This window comes from Nerophis lumbriciformis, linkage group LG19 (assembly GCF_033978685.3).
Source record: "Nerophis lumbriciformis linkage group LG19, RoL_Nlum_v2.1, whole genome shotgun sequence".
Taxonomy (NCBI): domain Eukaryota; kingdom Metazoa; phylum Chordata; class Actinopteri; order Syngnathiformes; family Syngnathidae; genus Nerophis; species Nerophis lumbriciformis.
The window spans coordinates 20,933,432-20,955,936 of NC_084566.2; the positions used below are offsets into that span (position 1 = coordinate 20,933,432).

Consider the following 22,505-nt stretch of genomic DNA (forward strand, 5'->3'; position numbering starts at 1 on the left):
ATTTTGCAGGTGTTTGGAACTTACACTTGGTGTGTTTCCATGACATTGAAGGGGCATCAGCGGGGGCCACAGGCTGTCTATCAGGCTGAAAAGACTGGAGCGCCTGAGAAAGTGAGAGCGGATGTAGAGTAAGGAGTGAGGCGGTGAAAGGGTGACTGTTGAGTGGGGGCTAAGGTTGGAATTTGTTGCTGAATAAAGGACTTTAGTGGAATTTTGGCAAGCGGTTTCACTTCCACTTGAAGGCCAAATCTGTTAAGGCAGTGCGCTTGTGCTAACGTCACATAGCGTGCTCAGGCTGGCAGGGCTCATATGCACAGGAACAGTTTTTACAAGCGGGATTTGACACTGTCAAGAAGGGAAGGGAAAGAGTTCGCACCCCACCCACACAAAATGAAGATAAAAGAATGTTTGAGCAAAGTAATTACAGGTGATGTTGTATTTGTGAAGCTTGTTTAGGCCTTACAAATGACAAACAATTCATGCTTGATGAACACTTCACAGATGTTCCGTCAAACCCAAACTGAGGTAGAGTGTGGAGGAAAAGGAAAGAAAAAACTCCAGCACGAGTTGACAACGGCCCTCTAAATGCTACCTATTCATCCGTGTGCGCTTTGCTGTCTTATCAGCAACATAGCCAGCCTTGTAATCACAGACTTCCTTTGTATGGAACTGGTTCTGCAGCCCATTCAAGTAAAGTGAGACTGCCTGAAGATGAGTAACAAAAAAGTCAGGGACACTTGTTAGCCTCGTGTTTCTAGTCATTTATTCTTGAAAATTTAAAGTATCACTGGATTTTTCTGCCAAGCCAGCTCGGTCCAAGCAAGCCCAACTTTGTGCATTTTGGCTTACATGACACATGTCAAGTAACATTGACATAGAAAAAAAATGCTGCTCCCCGTGACAGCAACATGAGTAAAGTGCATCGGTGCCAAAAGAGACCTCGTGCCTGACATTTACGAGGCCTTACATTTGACATTTAAACAAAATATGCCTGCTCTTGTTTTTTGCAGCAGTAGATTGATGTGGAAGAATGACAGCTGTGTGTCGATATGATACTGCAGGCTGCTGGTTAGTTATCTCAATGCAAAGAGAAGCATCTAGGCCAGGAGTGTCCAAAGTGCGGCCTAGAGATCATTTTGTTAAGATATAATTAATTCATCACTAATGAGAAACGATTACTCTTTTAGACCATATTTATTAAACTTGAGATTTTTGATTAATTGCGATTAATCGCAGTAAATTACTTGCATGCATAATTGAAGTTAACTTCAAGAAAAGACAAACATTTTGTCCAAAAAATTACTGTCAAAATGTCAAACCAACATTTATTCAATGTTTTACTTGAAAGCACATACTTTTTTTATTTGTTCAAAACTTTCAACTGAAGTAAAATTTGTCAGGGAGTACACCAGTCACTAGTCAGAGTTCCCTCACTCATCTTTGCACTGATAGACAATTTAGAATATGATCAATATACCCTGGCATTATAGATGCCTTAAAAGTCGCACAAAAAGATAACAAGCCAAACAGTCATTGGGCATGACATCACACAGGACGTCAGCATATTGTGTGAGGCACCTTTCGTTAGCTGCTAACTAGTTAGTTGTCACTTTAGCTCAGTATTTAAAGTCAGTGGTCACCAACTTTTTTATGCCCAAAATCGCTAGTTTCGGCCATGAGTAGGCTTGCCAACCGTTCCTTGAACAAATTGAAAACAAAAGTTCTGTGGACTTTGTCCCGTATCTTTATTACCATGAGAATTAAAAAAAATGTCTGTAAAATACCAATAGACTCCAATGGCTTTCCAACAGTTTGCCAAACGCTAAATCAATCGATGCCAGCATGTTTGAACGCTTACTTATCAAAACCTTTGCAGTTTGATTGTTTTGGCATCTGTTTATTCTTTTCGCCTTGGCTCTCACTGCCTCAGCTTGGCGGAAGCTGGCTAGTTATCTACCAAGCTTCCAAAATGTGACTTTTTTACCGCTGTGACTAAATTAGTGGTATTGCTAGCTGACTTTTTTTTTTACAAGTCCTCTCTTGTTGCCATTATATTACTTACGCTATGTCCTCAAAACACTAGTTGTGTAGCTAAGTTGTTAAACATTAACATGTGTTCAGCTGTGTGTCAGTAACTACAGGGGTCTCTATGTATGATACATATGACTGCTGCACAATTCGTTAAGGTTACATGATGTGGACAGTTTGACTCTAGAACAGATACATTCAATCATTTATTATGGGGATTTAAAAACGTTTTTTTCTAAATGCAACCACCGGAAGTTGACCGGCGTTACTAACTGGCTTCTGTTTGGAGGTTAAACTGAAGCAAATCACTAAAAACTGTTGCTGATGTAGAGAAATGCATGGCAACTGCCCTCTAAGAAAATAAAATCTTCATTTAGCCAAGCCACTGAAACCACGAGTCTTTCCACAGGAGCCAACAACATGGCTTAAATGTAAGCACAGAAGACAGGCCATCCATCACAGACAACCTCGAGGAATATTATAGGACGCAAACATACCCACCCCCATGAGATGTTCTCATGTCAGTTCTTCTAACTGGTTCTAATCTGGGACCCTGACCGCCGTCGCTCACAAGTACACCTTAGTATCACGTTCCATGTAAACACAGTAGCATATCAAGATGAGATGTCATAATGAGGTTCATGTGAGATGCAGAGAACGGAACACTAAAGGGTACATTCAGTGGTTCACACATAAATTGTCAAAATCATGTGCGTGATGATTGAGCTTGTGGCTAAAGCGGTTGCCCTTGCTGACGCTTTCCGCTAGCCAAGTTTCTCTCAGAAAGTAGGAGATCCACATAAGATAAGCCACCATAGCGCAGAAACCCATATTATAAGTATGTCAAGTAAAATGCTATCTGTAATGCTTTGAAAAAAAATGTTTAAATTGCAATGACGCGTGAAAGTCTCACCTATCTCGGGTGACGCGCTGCACCACCTTAACATCTCTGAGCATGCAGGTCTTTCCCTGCCACTTGTGGCGGTACTGGCGCAGGTCATCCTGGCAGGCTAGGATGTGCAGCTGGACCACGCTGAACATCCCATAGTTGTCCTGGACAAGCACACACACCCTGGGAAACAGTCAACATGCGTGATTGATGAGAAGAGTACAGAGAATTAGTACACATTAAAAATAAAAACAAATACAGTGAAATTATTCAATAAATATTTGTAATGATCAGAGTCCAGTTGCGATCGATTGAATGCCCTGAGAATACAATGAACTGGATGAATGAGAACATTCATAGGCATTTGTAATGATACTAGAATTAAGTTAGATTATTATGTAATTAAAATTGGAATATCACAAGAAAAAAAGGTATTACATAAATCAAGTGAAATACATTTTTTAGGTCATAATAAAACAATTAAGTCATAATAATATTACAAGAAAAAAAGTTATAATATGACGTGTATGAAGTTGTTTTCCCCCGAGAACAGTGAAACATTTAAGCCGTGATATTAGAGGAAATAAGTCATAACAATATATTGTTTCAATATGAAGAGAATAAGGTTGCAATACAACAAAAAACAAGTTGCGACATTACTTACTTAGTTGTTGTTGTTTTTCTTATTTTTAAAAAAGTCAAAGTTATGTTAAAGTCCTAATAGAATGAACCTTTTTTTTTTAGTTTTACACGAAAAAAGCCATGATATTGTGTCAATAAATAGGTTGTTTTTAGATATTACAAGATTGTCCTATTAAAAGTGAGCAAAGGTCAAAGAGTTACATGAATATACAGGTAAAAGCCAGTAAATTAGAATATTTTGAAAAACTTGATTTATTTCAGTAATTGCATTCAAAAGGTGTAACTTGTACATTATATTTATTCATTGCACACAGACTGATGCATTCAAATGTTTATTTCATTTAATTTTGATGATTTGAAGTGGCAACAAATGAAAATCCAAAATTCCGTGTGTCACAAAATTAGAATATTACTTAAGGCTAATACAAAAAAGGGATTTTTAGAAATGTTGGCCAACTGAAAAGTATGAAAATGAAAAATATGAGCATGTGCAATACTCAATACTTGGTTGGAGCTCCTTTTGCCTCAATTACTGCGTTAATGCGGCGTGGCATGGAGTCGATGAGTTTCTGGCACTGCTCAGGTGTTATGAGAGCCCAGGTTGCTCTGATAGTGGCCTTCAACTCTTCTGCGTTTTTGGGTCTGGCATTCTGCATCTTCCTTTTCACAATACCCCACAGATTTTCTATGGGGCTAAGGTCAGGGGAGTTGGCGGGCCAATTTAGAACAGAAATACCATGGTCCGTAAACCAGGCATGGGTAGATTTTGCGCTGTGTGCAGGCGCCAAGTCCTGTTGGAACTTGAAATCTCCATCTCCATAGAGCAGGTCAGCAGCAGGAAGCATGAAGTGCTCTAAAACTTGCTGGTAGACGGCTGCGTTGACCCTGGATCTCAGGAAACAGAGTGGACCGACACCAGCAGATGACATGGCACCCCAAACCATCACCCAACCATGCAAATTTTGCATTTCCTTTGGAAATCAAGGTCCCAGAGTCTGGAGGAAGACAGGAGAGGCACAGGATCCACGTTGCCTGAAGTCTAGTGTAAAGTTTCCACCATCAGTGATGGTTTGGGGTGCCATGTCATCTGCTGGTGTCGGTCCACTCTGTTTCCTGAGATCCAGGGTCAACGCAGCCGTCTACCAGCAAGTTTTAGAGCACTTCATGCTTCCTGCTGCTGACCTGCTCTATGGAGATGGAGATTTCAAGTTCCAACAGGACTTGGCGCCTGCACACAGCGCAAAATCTACCCGTGCCTGGTTTACGGACCATGGTATTTCTGTTCTAAATTGGCCCGCCAACTCCCCTGACCTTAGCCCCATAGAAAATCTGTGGGGTATTGTGAAAAGGAAGATGCAGAATGCCAGACCCAAAAACGCAGAAGAGTTGAAGGCCACTATCAGAGCAACCTGGGCTCTCATAACACCTGAGCAGTGCCAGAAACTCATCGACTCCATGCCACGCCGCATTAACGCAGTAATTGAGGCAAAAGGAGCTCCAACCAAGTATTGAGTATTGCACATGCTCATATTTTTCATTTTCATACTTTTCAGTTGGCCAACATTTCTAAAAATCCCTTTTTTGTATTAGCCTTAAGTAATATTCTAATTTTGTGACACACGGAATTTTGGATTTTCATTTGTTGCCACTTCAAATCATCAAAATTAAATGAAATAAACATTTGAATGCATCAGTCTGTGTGCAATGAATAAATATAATGTACAAGTTACACCTTTTGAATGCAATTACTGAAATAAATCAAGTTTTTCAAAATATTCTAATTTACTGGCTTTTACCTGTAGTTTTAATGTGGAAGTAAAATTAAGGCTTCATTACATTAAGTCATAATCGCGACCCCGAAAGGGACAAGCGGTAGAAATGGATGGATGGATCTAGAAAAAACAGTTGCATAGCAGTTGTGGTAACATTTATACAGAACATTTTAAGTATGAATCCAGTTGTATTAAGAAAGTCATATTACAAGACTGAGGTTTAATTTTACTGAGTTAACACAAAAATCCCCAAACAAATGTAATTAACACGTTTATTATTGTAGTAATAAACGGTATGTATTATATATATATACATATAAAACAATGTGGAATGGCTCTAATATGATACATGAGCATAATAAATGGAACAATGCTATGTTCAACCCTTCAAACCTTTTTCATAGGAACAACGTAGTTTCGACATTGCCATATTTTTAGTTGCAGGTTTACTAAATAGCCTACCAATAAAAGGATTATTGTGATACTCCCTAAGTGCAAAATAACTCATAACAATCACCTCAGTGACACACCAATGCAGAGCAAAGATGTCTCTGACACTTAGGAGAGTTTATGCTTGCGGCTGGTTTGACAGGCTGCTGCTGACAGAAAAGAACCTTCGGCCTACAAAAATACAAACTTAAGAGATGTGTATTCATGGGAGCTGAGAGCTGGAAGCCCTACAGGCCTCACTATCTCTGCCAGTCAAGTCCAGACACGGCCCTGCACCAGCACGGAGGAGTAAACAGTGGAGGTTAAATCCCCCGGTTAAACGAGCAAGGCGACGGGAGGAGGAAGGAGAAAAACGACTGGGAAAAAGGGAGGAGGGAGGACCGTCAGCGCACACATCATGTATGTGCACGCATGCTCGCAATAAATTCCAGGCAGTGGGAAAGCGCCAAGACTGTTTTCAACCACCTGATTGTCACTATAAATGTGACTGTTTGTAAACATGAGGTCTGTCTGTGTTTGTTTAGAGACATCTAGAAATAGATGTCAAAATAACATTCTTCACATGACTTAGGTGCCGGGAGCCGACGCTCTAACCAAAGTTATTCCTGATTGTTTGCATTAAGTCAGGGCCTAAATACAGATATGGTCCGCATTTAAGGAAAAACCACATATGGATTGACTTGTGGCTATAACAGACCCCACCCGGTCTGATTTAAAAAGAAAATAAATTGGCACATTGTGTCACGAACAGAACAGTCGTACCACAAGAGAGAAACATCAGGATCATTTCTAGTAATTCCCAGAAAAGAAAAAAAAGAAGAATCTTTTCAGTGCAGCATAACCCAGCTGGAGTGGGCTAATGTCCAAACATGAAAACAATTGAGCAGCTGAAATAAGCAGAGTTTAACTTATTTACTTTGGTGTGTTTTGGTGTTGTCAAGCAATGTAAGCAGAGCACTTCCTTCCTCATACTACATGAAAAAAAAACTTCCATTAGCAGATGTCAGATTGTTCTTCTTTGCTCCCAAACTAGCCGAGATTGAATCAACAGCACCTCTGCTGGTTGTAGCCGAGTAGTGCACAAAGAGTAAAGCGTTTTCAAAAATCCACATTCTTCCCACTCCATTGTGGGTACTGTATGCACATGTTGGATAATCAGAAGCCTGAAAAAGCAGCCAGAGCTGACTTGTTTGTCAATATTGTAACTATATATGCGGTATACACTGATGTGTACAGAAACAAATCATGAATTTTGCGAATTATAAGTCTTGTATCATTCTACCACTGCAAGCAAATCAAATCAGTTCAAATTAAGTCAATACCTTAAATACTTGGGTTTTCTTTTCAAATACAGTAACTTTCAATTAAGGCTGTCAAAGTTAACGCGTTAAAAACGTGCTAACTATAATTTCTTTTAACAACACACATTTTTTTGATATGCGATTAACATGCACGCGTAGAAAAATGTAGCCCCGTTCAGTTGATGTTGAGCCACAAGCGGGGAAAAATAGCGAGCAGAAATGGACAAAGAAAAGGGTACATTATTGAAAGCCCAAGGGTACATTATTGAAAGCCCAATCAAAATCAAACCTACTCAGTGGCCTAGTGGTTAGAGTGTCCGCCCTGAGATCGGTAGGTTGTGAGTTCAAACCCCGGCCGAGTCATACCAAAGACTATAAAAATGGGACCCATTACCTCCCTGCTTGGCACTCAGCATCAAGGGTTGGAATTGGGGGTTAAATCACCAAAAATGATTCCCGGGCGCGGCAACCGCTGCTGCCCACTGCTCCCCTCACCTCCCAGGGGGTGATCAAGGGTGATGGGTCAAATGCAGAGAATAATCTCGCCACACCTAGAGTGTGTGTGTGACAATCATTGGTACTTTAACTTTACTTTTTAACTTTAAAGCCATGGTAAGTTGTTCTCTCGAAAAGATAATGCTTTTTTCATCCACAATTGCTGTCAACACTGCAGTAAATGCTGGCACTTTTGCATTCTGAGGGGTGAAGCTTCACTTCTGTGTTCAGAGCACAGTTTAGTGTATTGATAACATAACTTGTAGATTGTTATTATAACTGTTTCAGTGAAATGGGATAACAGCTCAGCAGAAACGAAAGACATTAGGCTGGAAGTCTAGAGTAAATTTTTTATCGGAGACTTTCACGTCGTCAAAACAAGTCACAACACCTTTTCCTCAAACCAATCACACACTTTTGGCTTCACAATAATAGCGCTACGTGTCACATGCGGTCTAACTACACAAACAAAACAAAAAATGTCTCACACAGCGATCATGCTTTGTAAAATATGTTTTGTAAAGTAATCTGTGATATTTTGACCTAAATGATTATAGTACATCAGTTGAGGAATATTGGCTGAAATAATGTGGAAATTATTTTAAAACATGTTCTGGTTCATACAGAATGTTTAGCAGGCTGAATATTACACTTTTAATAAATAGAGAAAGTTAAGACATTGTAATGCAGCGATAAGACTACCAATAACTTTTACAACACGAAATGTACAGAATATCTGGTAGAAATATCACAGATTATATTTCCAAACATCTTTGACAATCAAAGCATGATCGTGACAATCCACATTTTGTGTTATTAATGCGCGAAACTGGTATCTAAACATGGAACTGTAGCTCTTCTCCTGTGAATGCAAGAGCTCCTACAGCAGGAATACACATTCTGTTTTCCTAAAGAATACAACATTTGGCAAGACACCAACAAACTGCAGGTAGTTTTATTGTCATTAAGTGTGTTTATGTCCATCTTGTGTTTAGCTGTTTAAAAAAAGCATAATGTTTAAAAAACATTTCATTAAAACTAACTGTCCAGTCCTGGTATTTAAAAACTTGAAAATGATCTGTCGAGGGTATACATATTAATGATGAAAAAATATATAATTTAATTAATTGTGACTAATTTTGAGGTAACTATGGACAAAATGTGATTAATTGCGATTTAATATTTTAATCATTTGTCAGCCCGACTTTAAATACATGTGATTATGTTACACATTTCTTACGACACAAGCCCACAAAGATCTTCAATTTACCCACCCATACACAAACGTTTTTGAAATCTTCACTCTGGATGGATGGAGTTTTCAAACGCCTCAAATTTTAAGCACAAAACCCTAAGTGAGAACACAAGGCCAAAATAAAACGTTCTTTTATTGGGGGGGGGGGGTTTCCAGTCACTGGAATCTCAATTTACGAGTGCCCTACCTTTTTTTTTTTTTAGTATAATAATAATAATATGAACCTCTGCCAGGAAGTTATGCAATCATTGCAGTTGATTTGTCTGTCAGTTAGTTAGCAAAGTAACTCAAAAAGTTATAGGCGGATGTACATGAACTTTAAGGAAATGTCTGAAATTGGATAAGGAATGAGTTATTATATTTTGGGGGTGATCGGGACCATTTCTACTATGTTACAAGTTTTAACTCCCGTGTGTGTATACTTGCGGCCCTGCCTCCACGCACAGGGACAAAGACAGTGGATGGCTGACAAGAAGCTTTACTCCTTTTCTAGTTATGGGCACATTTTGATGAAATGAAGTAATTACATTTTAGGGCTTATTCGGCTCACCATCTGGATTCATGACTTTTTTTTTTTTGCTCTGTGGACTTTTCTAGTTTGTTTTAAGTTGCCAGCAAATATGTGGGTTAAGAGATAAACCCACACCGCTAGTTGCGTAGCGAAAGAACCCCACAAGCTTCGTGCAATTCCGGTGTCTCACTCACTAGCATTAGGGGTTTAAGGAAAGTGTGAAGGAGAGTGCTGAGTAAAAGAAGCAGATGAAATTCATTTCCCCACCTTCTACCATCCTAGTCACGTCCGTTGTGTCCTTGGGCAATACACTTCACCCCTTGCTCCTGATGGCTGCTGGTTAGTGCCTTGCATGGCAGCTCCCGCCATCAGTGTGTGAATGTGTGTGTGAATGGGTGAATGTGGAAATAGTGTCAAAGCGCTTTGAGTACCTTGAAGGTAGAAAAGCGCTATACAAGTATAACCCATTTATCATTTATTTAATTAAAGAAATACATTTTGGAAAAACATGACAGAGTAGCTGACTTGGCGAAGCAGTATGAGCATAGCATTGTTATAATTTGTAATATTCTGAAGCACGAGTTGTCGAAAAAGGTTGTAACAGCAGCCAAGGGCGTTAAAATATGAACTACGGACATTTCCATGAAAAAGGGAAAAGCTGCTAATGGTGTTTGACTGTGAAAGAGCTCACAGGAAATACTGTAGAAGTCATTATCTAAATGTTGTTTTTTTAATTGAAAAGCATTTTACATTTTAAAATTGTGGTATATTTGAGTTTCAATCACAAATGTATGGAAATTTAACAAATTTCAAAGGAGAACATTGATTTGACATACTGTACATACCAGAGCCAACACAGAGACAACGAGGCACCAAAGTATACGTGATAGAGTGGACATAGCCTTAATCATCAATTACTCATCTTTAATGATCAATTAATGAATTATTATGCCCAACCCTAAGTCTGTAATTATCCATTCACTACGCAATGTTATGACAGTTTTACTTTTGTGCTATTAGCGCAGGGCTCCATCCGTCCATTTTCTACCACTTGTGCCTCTCGGGGTAATGGGGTACACCCTGGACAAGTCGCCACCTCATCGCAGGGCCAACACAGATAGACACCATTCACACTCGCATTTACACACTAGGGCCAATTTAGTTGCAATCAACCTATCGCCAGGTGCATGTCTTTGAAGGTGGGAGGAAGTCGGAGTACCCGGAGGGAACCCACGCAGTCATAGGGAGAACATGCAAACTCCACACAGAAAGACCCCGAGCCCGGGGATCGAACCCAGGACTCTCCTATTGTGAGGCACAGACACTAATCCCCCAAACTAAATTGTTAGAGAGGGCACATTTCCAGAAAGTTAAGGACTGAGGCCGGACTTCTCCCTGTACTGATATTATTTTGAGAACCAGCATCTTCTGCAGTGGACATTTGTGTTTGGTCTATTTATTTTGTCAGACTTACACATTTCAGAAAAGCTGCAGCGTGTTTTTAGGAATCTGCTGCAAAAATGTTAGATTTGTAAGAAAAATTTAAGATTTGAGCTGAACTCAAGGACCGATTTGCTGTCTGTCAAACGCAAAACCCAACTTCAAAATCTTACCAAGAGGGCTGGTAAAATAATTGGCATGCAGCCCCCTTGTTCCTTTTCAATAAATATTCGACAAGACCATGAGGAAGCAGGGTCTTAAAATCACCCGTGACCCACACCACATACTTCATAGTGAAATTGTGTTGATGCCAAATGGTAAATGGTACAGAACAGCAACATACAAACTCAACAGGTATAGATTTTCATTTGGCCCACTGGCAATCAAAGCACTTAACAACAGAAAACTACTGTAATAACCGGATGCAATAATAAGTAATGCAATACAGGGGGATAGTGCAATACGGGGGGAGAGTAATGTGCGAACTCAAAACTAACTGATATACCTGCGCACTGTTCACTGTTGTCACTGTATTGTCGGATGAACTGTATATATGTATGTATGTATGCATGCATGTATGTAAAGCGCTGTGTCTTGATGTCCGAGACAAATTTGTCCTCGGAGACAATAAAGCTAATTATTAGAGATGTCCGATAATATCAGCCTGCCGATATTATCGGCCGATAAATGCTTTAAAATGTAATATCGGAAATTATCTGTATCGTTTTTTTTTATTATCGGTATCGTTTTTTTTTTTTTATTAAATCAACATAAAAAACACAAGATACACTTACAATTAGTTCACCAACCCAAAAAAACTCTCCCCCCCATTCACACTCATTCACACAAAAGGGTTGTTTTTTTCTGTTACCGGTATTAACATTCTGGTTCCTACTTTATATATCAATATATATCAATACAGTCTGCAAGGGATACAGTCCGTAAGCACACATGGTTGTGTGTGCTGCTGGTCCACTAATAGTACTAACATTTAACAGTTAATTTTACTCATTTTTATTAATTACTAGTTTCTATGTAACTGTTTTTATTTTGTTTGACTTTCTTTTTTATTCAAGAATTTTTTTTAAATGCATTTATCTTATTTTATTAATATTTTTAAATAGGACCTTATCTTCACCATACCTGGTTGTTCAAATTAGGCATAATAATGTGTTAATTCCACGACTGTACAGTATATATCAGTATCGGTTGATATCGGTATCAGTTGATATCGGTATCAGTTGATATCGGTATCGGTAATTAAAGAGTTGGACAATATTGGAATATCGGATATCGGCAAAAAGCCATTATCGGACATCCCTACTAATTATTATTATTATTATTATTATTATTCTCGGGCTGGATTTGGTCTGCAGGCTGTCAGTTGAATAGCCTTGTATTAGGTTATGCTGTTATTGATCATAAATATGGTATTATTAATTACTACACAAAGTCCCTTATTTTTATTTGATCATTTATTTAGTGTATGCATCTATTTTTTTGTCATCTATCCAATTCCATGATATAAACAAGCTGGCTAAAAAAACTAACTACTGTAATGTCAAACATTCTTATCCTTTTCTAGTACAAAAAAATGGTATTGCAAATATGTTAAAAAGTGTAAGTGTAAAAACATGTGATGTACTGCAATATAAATTGTTGTGCATGTTGAAAATAAAGTAAATCATTACCAATATCTTAGTTCAGGAATAGAAACTGTACATCAAAAACAAACACACTTAAGTTATTGTTTCCTAAAATGTTAACATTGATTATAATTTTAAAATAGTACACTGTACAAAAAGCAAATATGTTCAATTACAAAAATGTTTTTTATCAGTATTAAATTGCTGGAGCCAGATGTGGTAAAACAAACATGTTCATCTTAGTTGTAGCTTGTTTCAACATGAGCAAAAAAAAAAGAAAAAAAAAAAGGTGAAATATCTGCTCTGATCTAACACTTGACAGATAACAAATAGGGTCGTTGGACTTGACATAAACAATCGTTCTCCTTTTGGTGATTCTCAGTCCAACTTCCTCAAATTTGAGAACCCTCACTCCTAAAAAGCTGGTGGGCTCCAGTCGCAGGCTGTTTTGAGGAAATTGTTGTTGTGAGCAACCGCAGGATTCTAAGCAGCACAAGTTTTCTTCCAGGAACTACGATCTACTCACTCTGTGCAAGCGCGTGCACATACAGTCACACTGTGTTCGCACCCCGAGCACATGCACATTACTTGGCAACGCGCTAAGAAAGTGACCCATGCATGGAGAACACAGCAGAGAGGCCTCATTGGTGCAGGGGGCGGACAGGCGGGATTCCTTTCTATGTGTTGTCCACCAATCAGTGCGGAGAGGGCGATAAACATGGCTGAAACAGGATCCTTGCAGCACATTGTGTTCCTTCACCACTGCGGAAAAAAGAACTAGACACTTCTCACTTCCTGCAAACACTTAATCTTATTTATTCTATTCCAAATTTACAGGAATCTTCTTCAGGGTTAAATATCCCCCTTCACTAACTGAGTGCGTGAACAACAAAAGGATAAAAAAAACACTGTGACTCATAAAAGACTGGGGACTCAAAATGAACGGCACAAAGTGTCCTTGTCATCACACAGAACAGACCACCATGGTGAAAATAAAATGACTTTTTTTGTTTTTATTTTTTTTACAGGAGTATCTTGGAAAAGTACTATGAGTAATGCATGAACGCAGCATGGTAACAACCTCTTTTAATTAAATTTTAGTGCCAGGATGACATTACAAATGACTGTGAGGAAGTAAGTAGTGTGGCTTCCTGGCAAATATGTAACAATGAACAGGCAGGAAAATAGTCTGACATCCTTGTTATCCTCACAAACCTGTGCCCCACCTCCATCCCGTAACTACTAACTAAACCTGTTTACTCTGGTTGAGTTAAGAGGAGGGGGAGGGAGCGCTTCCGGTGGGCGGGGTTTGTTTACCAGCCACAGAGGCAGCATGGCAGGAGCAGGTGTCGAATTACAACCACAGCTTAAACTAGTCAGCTGACCTGGGTCCTCCTACTCCTCATTGCCTTGTCCCACTATGACAAAACCAATGCCTTTATTTTATTACTCAGCACAGGACAAAAACAACACGCCCGGGGAGGGCCAGGCAACTAAAGGTCAAATCGGATAGCTTCACTTCAAACAAGACATTCATTGATTCATTAACCACAACGAGACCACGCCAATGAATTTGGGTGAGATTACAATGTCAATAAAGGTTTTACAGAGCCTTCCTTTTTCAATTCCATCCATCCATTTCTATACCACCTATCCTGTTCAGGGTCCCAGCTGTCTATAGGACAAGCAATGGGCTACATCTGGATGGATCAGAGAATGCATTTAAAAGCGGTTATGTAAATCAGTACACTTCCAGTAGAACACACTTTGTACTAATTGAGTTAATGAATCACTGACTTAAGTGGGTTGGCTTTGTAGGGACCAGAGGACAAAAGGTTCAAACCATGCAGAAGAAGAACACTAGGTGTCTTCTTCATGAGTCGAGGTGCCCTGGCTTAAACCCTCTAAACTGCTAAGGGGCATGACGCCGTTGCTCAGTACCTTCCCACCTTCTGACTGTGCATGGGAATTTACCCTCGGGAGTTAATAAATTATGATATTGTACATGCTTAAAAAGTGAGTCAAATCGGCAACTCCAATGACATTCAACATGCGCTCTCTTGCAATGGTAACAAAAGCCTAATATCTCTCTCTTTGGACCCTCCACAAAGTATTGGGAGGATTTTTTTTAATGGCGTTCTTCCCTAAGCTTGCCTCAATAAGGGGCTGTTTATACACACCGTAAACTGAAAATGGATTTAAAAAATAAAAAGTTTGGCATTTGTTTTACGGGACTAAAATGTTTAATGCCAGTGGGAGACCTTGGGGTCATCTACAACCAGGGATGGCCTAAAATCTATATTGTTATATATATTGTTGCTCTTGCGGTAACGATAGACAGTATATAACGGTATATTTGGTATATAAATGACAATACAACCATTTTAAAACAAGTTACAAAGCCTGTAAGTAAATTCTGATATTTAAAATCATTAGAATTGTAAAAAAAATGTAATACAATTTTAATCAGGTAAAAACAGGATGGTGTAACAATATAAATTACATATTTTGATTATTTCCTACTATTGGCTCTGATATAAATCCTTGGGGTTTTGCCTATAAAGTCCTCCAGTGTTTAGGTACTTACTTTTTGAGTTTATAATAAGATAAACAACAAAACATATTTTGTGATAGTAAAAATATTGATCTAATTACTGTAGTACCAACCATATACTGATACTTTATTTGTTATTGTTACTGTCGATATTTGGATCGATCCGACCTACATTCAAGAGCTTTAGCTTAGCGGTTAGCATAAGTTACTGTATCCTCCCACAGTAGCAAATTTAGCTATTCCTGATCCTCCAGTGATTGGCACTCAGCATCAAGGGTTGGAATTGGGGGTTAAATCACCAAAAATGATTCCCGGGTGCGGCCACCGCTGCTGCTCGCTGCTTCTCTCACCTCCCAGGGGGTGATCAAGGGTGATGGGTCAAATGCAGAGAATAATTTTGCCACACCTAGTGTGTGTGTGACAATCATTGGTACTTTAACTTTTAACTTTAACGTAACTTGTAAGAAACAGTTTATTTTCCGCAATGGATTGCTGACTTAGGAGCAGCTAAGCAAGCTCGCTAGCAAGAACGCTAAAGTGCGTTGAGGTCAGTTGTCGCAGTCAAATGTGCAAGACACAGATAGAATGTGTCATCAACGTGCATTATCGCGATTGGCCAAATTTATATAAAAAGTTTGGGTGTTATTTCATGTTAAGGGGGCCCCAATAATGTTTAGAAACGTATTTAAGAGGTCATAAACAGCCTTTTCATGCTCTCATGATGAACATATTTGGTTTATTAATAATATTCCTACTTTGCAGGAGATTCTTATATCGCGGTCATGTCCAGTTGCAATTTACTAGGATAAACAAGGGACGACTGTACAACCATGTGATAAAATAAGGACACCCGATGATAATTTGGTTAAAAATTTAAGCAACTCAAGGAATAATCTGAAGGTTTTTTTTTAATCTGAGGCCGTTGGGCACTTTTTTGTCATTGCTAATTGTTTTGAGAATATTACAGGCATACACAAAAAAACAGTTACAAACCTGTTCCATCCAGTGCGGTTGAAACAAGTGGGCAACAATTCAACTGTGACTTGCTGGTGCATGAGATTCCAAAACATCGGGCTGCCTTTTCCACAGAATTGGCGCACATCGCTCACGGAGGGGCTGGATTCAATTAGACATGTTTGTGTCCTTTGTCAAACAACGGCATATGGCTACAGTGTGTGTACTCTTGTGAGGCCTGAGAACAATAGCCCTGACCACTGGGACACATTGTGCCACCTCAGAGGAGCCCTCCGTATTGTGGTGCACAAGCATCCAAAGCAGATGGTTAATTTTTACCAGACTCTTCTAGCATAAAGTGACAAACTGTGTGCGTCAATCAGTGGCAAAGAAAGGGTTCCCAACATTACCTGCTTTTGCCTTTCACTGCAGAAGGCGGAGCTGAGGAGGGCCTGGAGGGAAGTCTGGGCTGAGATGCTGGGGAGCAGTCCAGCACAGGGATGGAGTACACTCTTTGGACCACCACCATCACATCGTGGCCTAAAGAACCAGCCTGGCCCATCCCTTCAATAGCCTCCAGGAGAGAATGGCAACATCTGGGCAGGACACCAGGAAGTCCATAAGTGGCAGCTACCTGAGGGTGATGAAGATGTGCAAATTGAACGATAGCGGTGTACCATTAACATAGAATTCCTTGAAAGCATCATTAAATTAAAACACCTGTGCACAATGTTTGTCGGATGATTGACCAATGCCTGAAGCATTAGATTACTTTTATTTGTATTTTTTTATTTGTCAGGGACAGTACAATTAAACTTTGCTACCCATACGTAACCGATGTCAAAGTACATAAGACTTCTAGCCACCGGCTAATTTGCAACCCTCGTCCCTGGTTAGGCTTTGAAAGAAAAGTTGAGAAAAGTGTAAAACACATACAAAAGGATTAAGACAAGTACAACATATAAATACATGAAAAACAATTGGCCCCATTTGTCCATACTACATCCAGTTCTAGTCCTCACACTTCTGATTTTCCTTAAGTCACTTTTTCAGATTAGTGGAGAAAAGTTCAATGTCCGACTGTGACTTTAACTCCAGTGGCAAAGAGTTCCACAGATGCGAGGCCTTCACTGAGAACACAGACTGACCCAGAGTCATGCGGCACCTTTTCAGTCTCCAGCTCCCACTGACTGCAGCTTGAGTCCGCACACCTTCACTACGCTATCTTTGTTTCTTTACATATTATATCAGGGGCTAATCTATAAAGACACTTAAAAATAGCTTTTAAAAATTAGACATTTATAAAGTTATCAAAACTCATCATGACCTGCTCAGTGGCCTTGTGGTTAGTGTCCGCTCCCTGAGATCTGTAGGTCGTAAGTTCAAACCCCGGGTCGTACCAAAGACTATAAAAATGGGACCCATTACCTCCCTGCTTGGTACTCAGCATCAAGAGTTGGAATTGAGGGTTAAATCACCAAAATTATTCCCGAGCACAGCAGCCACTGCTGCTCACTGCTCCCCTCACCTCCCAGGGGGTGAACATGGGGATGGGTCAAATGCAGAGAGTAATTTGACACCAAGTGTTTGTGTGACAATCATTGGTACTTTAACTTTTATTTCTTTACATATTAGATCAGGGGCTACTCTATTAAGACACTTAAAAATTGCTTTTAAAAATGAGACATTTATAAAGTTATCTAAACTCATGTTTTATTTTTGGGTAATATGGCAGTGATGATGCTTCATTGTTTTTGGTCAAATATATTTAGTGTTTGTTTATATAATGACAAGATAGGCTTCACTACACATTTTGTGGCCTCTCCCCAGACGATGGCACAATATGGCCTTCTTGGAATACTCATGATCTTACACATACAAGTCGAGAAAGCACACCTGTTTGGTATCATTTTTCTTAGAATCCCTGCAAACTTCCAACATCCCGAATGTTCCGCACAGAGGATAAGGCATGACCCTCTTGGCCGCGAGCAGGCCTCTTGGTAGCATGTCAGCCGGATGGGAGGTCGAGTTGCTGACTTTCCGACTAAAGTGCGTGTTGAGAATTATATCACAGCCGAAATTCTCCAAGGAGAGACTTTGCCTGCGAAGAAAATGAATGAGGGTCATCAGTTTTCTCCTCCCATTCACCTGCGTCAAGTTGAAAAGAGAAACAGATTTTATGAAGAAAAAAAATAATCCAGACGGGAATAAGAGTGCAGGAATGTTGTCAAACTGATATGAAACGTTAGAATAGAGAACAGATGTACTCAATCTTTTTTGTTATCATAATAAACATTAAACAAAAAGTTATAGAATGATTTCAGTGAACACTTCTTGCAAATATATGGTTGAGTAATTTGTAAAAAACATGCATTTGTTAGATGAGCAGCACAATGTTGCATGTAAAATATGCCAAAAATTCATTGTGGGTGTTCTTTGGTGTTTTTGATGATTGCGGTCTTATGAGTAACTAGGAAGCAACAAGACATATTGACCATTCAACAATGTATTCTTTTAACAAACAGCCCAGTCACATACTGCTGTGGGACGGCATTACACTCCTCATACAGGAATTGTCGCAAGTTCTCCGACATGGTTGTGAGGTTCCTCCTGCATGAATCACGAAGCAGATTTTTCAAGTGTTGATTTGGGTTTAGGACTCTTGGCAGGCTGGTCTATTCTATTTACTCCCAAATTCCAGAGCTAGTCTCTGATAAAACACTGCTCTGTAGCATTCCATCTTGGAGGATGGAGTTCGGTGACAGACTGTGGAGATACTGTATGGGATTGGCAGTAGTTGCAGGTTGCTAGTTATTGATGACATGATAGCAAAGATGCTGCCCCACAACATTGCAGTGCCTCTACGAAGCAGCGGACTGTAGCGTTCTGTTTGTTTTCTTCTGAATTTACAATCCAACTTCCGCAGAAACCTCACAAAACACAACATTACCCCGCGGGCACAACACACATACTTATTTTGTCTAAATATACTACTCCCCTAAAAGCATGTTCCTTACAAATAGGCCATTTCGAAATAAATAATTTGGCATAACAATGGTTAAGGCAAAGATACAATAATAGAACAGAGAAATCTAAACATTTTGTTTTCAAGATGTAATATTTTTTAATTTCAGTGTGTATGACATTCTCCCAGATGAAACGTGCAGTTAAGCACAGCTTCCTTCGGCCGCCTTCCAAATGTGACATCATCTACAAAACAAAACATCCGCGCCTGTCACAATCGGGAGGTGTGATTGTTGGTTGACGACATGAAAAACACTCTAGTTTATATTTTTTGACATAATTTGTTCGAGGCTTTGGTTTCACTAATCAAAAAACGGGTGCCAAAGTCGACATGCTGAAGTTATTTCTACAAATCCAAGCAAAACCTTTGTGCTGGACGAATATTTGAACATTTGTACACCTGAGAAAGTCAGCGAGCGGCACCCCTCCGGAGTATTAAAAGGAACTTGAAAAACAGCCTCATAATTACACAGCACATTGTTTATAGTAACACTGATTTACGATCTAAGTCTTCCCACATGTGACATAGAAGGAATAGAATGGTGGCCTACTGCTGAGTCAGCGCCAAGTGCACTCTGTGACTGGCTCCGTCATGCGTGTTGCAGCTCGTATCTGGCGTGCTGATCAATGACGGGCATGTTCAAGTGGAAAAAAACTGTTTAGATGTGCACTGCTGGAAAATATTTATTCATCAGAAATCAATGTTTGATTCAACTGTTTTTTGTTTTTAGGGTCATTTTTAGGTCAGTGTTCCTACAGACTGAGTGGGAAGAAATCATAACGAGAAGGTTTCTCAAAGAGATACAGTATTAAAAATTCAGAATATCAGACAAACATGAAAAATGACCATCTTTCGAAAAACTCATATCAGACATGAACAAAACATATTAGACAGTTGTATAACAGTCCTACATGTACAGTCAGTCGTACATCGCGTCGCCATTACGCTTCAAAGTTTGCGGCTTCAACACATAGCATATTTATTTTTGGCCTAAATTAAGCATTTTCAAACATAAAACGCCTAAATGAACTAAAAATATCAATGCTTCAGTACTGGCCAATAGAGAGGTTTGGATTTTCCCAGAAGTACCTCACAATAAATTGCCGGAATACATTTTGAAGGGGGGCAGCACGGAGGCAGAGGGGTTAGTGCGTCTGCCTCACAATACAAAGGTCCTGAGTAGTCCTGAGTTCAATCCCGGGCTCGGGATCTTTTTGTGTGGAGTTTGCATGTTCTCCCCGTGACTGCGTGGGTTCTCTTTCGTTGGGATAACATCCCCATACCAAGGGCCAGACGGAGTGGGCTAACCAGGACCTGGAAGCAAAACTCAGCTGCGTATGCCACAGACGATATTCGTCCTGGTCCTACCACCTCTCTTGGGTGGAGTACGCTCACAATTCCTTCACCTCCTCGGCGACAGGTATGCCTTCTTTTAAAGTTGCCTACGGTTACCAGCCGACTCTTTTTCCTTCTTAGGAGTCGGAGATCACACTTCCATCAGTCTACCAGCATATTTGACGAGCTCATCGGGATACAAGAGTGAGTTTGTCCCGGATGGCTGCCCAGAACCGAAGCCCGGGCGGATCGCCACATGATACCAGCCCACACTTATCAACCTGGACAAGAGGTCTGGCTGTCGTCTCTGGACTTATCGTTGGCTGGCTACTCCAGGAAGATTTCTCACAAGTTCGTGGCCTGGGGCCCTTCAAGATCACTAGGATCATCAGCCCTGTGGCGGTCAAACTCCAGCTGCCCTAATCCATCAAGCGACATCCGGTGGTTCATATCTCCAACCTCAAGCCTGTTACCATCAGTCCGATGTGCCAACCTTGGACGTTTTTTTCTCCTTGCACATGATCGGTGGTCACCCAGCTTACACAGTGAAGGCCATTTTATACTCCAGAAGGCGGAGCAGGGGAGTTCAGTATCTGGTCAACTGGGAAGGGTACAGGCCTGAAGAACACTCATGGGTCTCCAGTTCCTGTATACTCTATCCATCCTTTATGCATGACTTCTAACTTTCTCCATCCTGAAAAACCATGTAAGCAGTCAAAACCAGGCCTGTCTGCTTAGTGTTGCAGTGCCTGGTTTTTGGGCTACAGGCGGTCACCTTCGCGCACACCCGATACCCTAAGCTCTCCAGTCTATTCACTCGGCACCAGTTGATTCCTGATGTTTCACCCTTTCAGTCGTGTTCGTCTCTTCTGCTCTGGCTCCACTAATGCTCCTTGTTCCTGTGGCCCTGTCCCGGCGCTGCCGTGTAGTGTTAACTTTTTGCTCTCCACACCTTTTGTGTGTGACCTCTGTTTCTCCACACCTTTTATTTGCATCTTAAGTTGTTTTTTCTCACTTCTTTTTGAGTGCGCTTTTTGTTATTATTTGTATTCTTTCTCTGCGTTGGGGTCCTACTGCGGCGAAGACCGACCGTGACACAATTAACAGCAATAAACAAATGTTTACTGTTGACTTTTTTTTATCTTTGATTGCATTTGACTGAAATTTACCCCTGTAATAAACGGTGCCAAGCACAGAAAATGCCAACAAGTTGATGCTGTTGGAATATTTTGTGCATATGGTGTTCAGCACTGCAGGCTATATTAAAAAGCATGTGATGACTGTCGGCCAGGGTTTTTCAACAACATTTTTTGGGGGGCCACATTTCCAGAAAGTTAATGACTGGGGGACCGGACTTCTCCTTTCACTATTAATCATATTTTGTATATTCCGGAGAACTAGCATCCTCTACAGTATACATTTGATCTATTCATTTTGTCAGAGTTGATGGAACACTTCGCTGTTTTTAGGGACTTTTTGCAAAAAAAAAAATCTAGTCAAAAAAATAGAAAAGAGAAGACCTAAAATTGAACCTTGAGGAAAACTACTAGTATAACTAAAGTTGAGCAAATGATCACTGACTGCATCTGAAATAAACAAGCTACAGCAACACCTTAGTTACATAAATCACATTAAATTAACTGCTGAAAAGCAGAGGACTTGAATGGGTGCCTGTAACGCCTTGGTTGTAAATCACAAGTTTGGACCCAGTGTTCTGTTTGCTAGCAATGTTACATTTCAGTGCAATGACCTGCCAATGTGTTCCCCCATACAACAACAGGAGCACTCTGGTGTTTAGGAATTTGCTGCAAAAATGTTTGTCCTCCAAATTGTGAACTGAACTCGAGGGGCCGGTATGGTGTCATTCCCGGGCTGGATTTGGCCCTCAAGTCGCCAGTTTAATAGGCCTGGTGTAGGCTTTAGATGTAAACTGGACAAAATCCAGACCAACTTGAGGCTCATAATAAAAAAAATTAATCCAACCCAATGTTTCGGCTAATATATGTATTATTGTATTTATGAAGGACTTTACATTATATCTCCTACTGATGTTTCTGTTAACCAGTGACTTTTTCTGTAGGGCACTCATTGGAATTATTGCAGTAGGGACAGCTGAAGCTTTTAAATTGTATCCTCACACACAGAATAATATTAATGATTCTTAAAATGGTAATTGTACATTATATTACAATATAATTATATGTTAAA

At 39.9% G+C, this 22,505-nt stretch overlaps 1 protein-coding gene across 3 annotated transcripts in view; it reads right to left on the bottom strand.

Annotated features, from left to right (window-relative positions):
* spidr (scaffold protein involved in DNA repair) overlaps positions 1–22,505 on the bottom strand; it is a 61,256-nt gene that overhangs the window by 16,265 nt on the left and 22,486 nt on the right. For all 3 annotated transcript variants that reach the window (XM_061979349.2, XM_061979347.2, XM_061979348.2), the window contains exons 9-12: positions 17,834–18,038; positions 16,348–16,571; positions 2,942–3,100; positions 25–103 (exon numbers count right to left, since the gene is read on the bottom strand). In XM_061979349.2, coding sequence (XP_061835333.2) covers positions 25–103; positions 2,942–3,100; positions 16,348–16,571; positions 17,834–18,038 — 667 coding nt within the window. The remainder of the gene's footprint in view (positions 1–24; positions 104–2,941; positions 3,101–16,347; positions 16,572–17,833; positions 18,039–22,505) is intronic.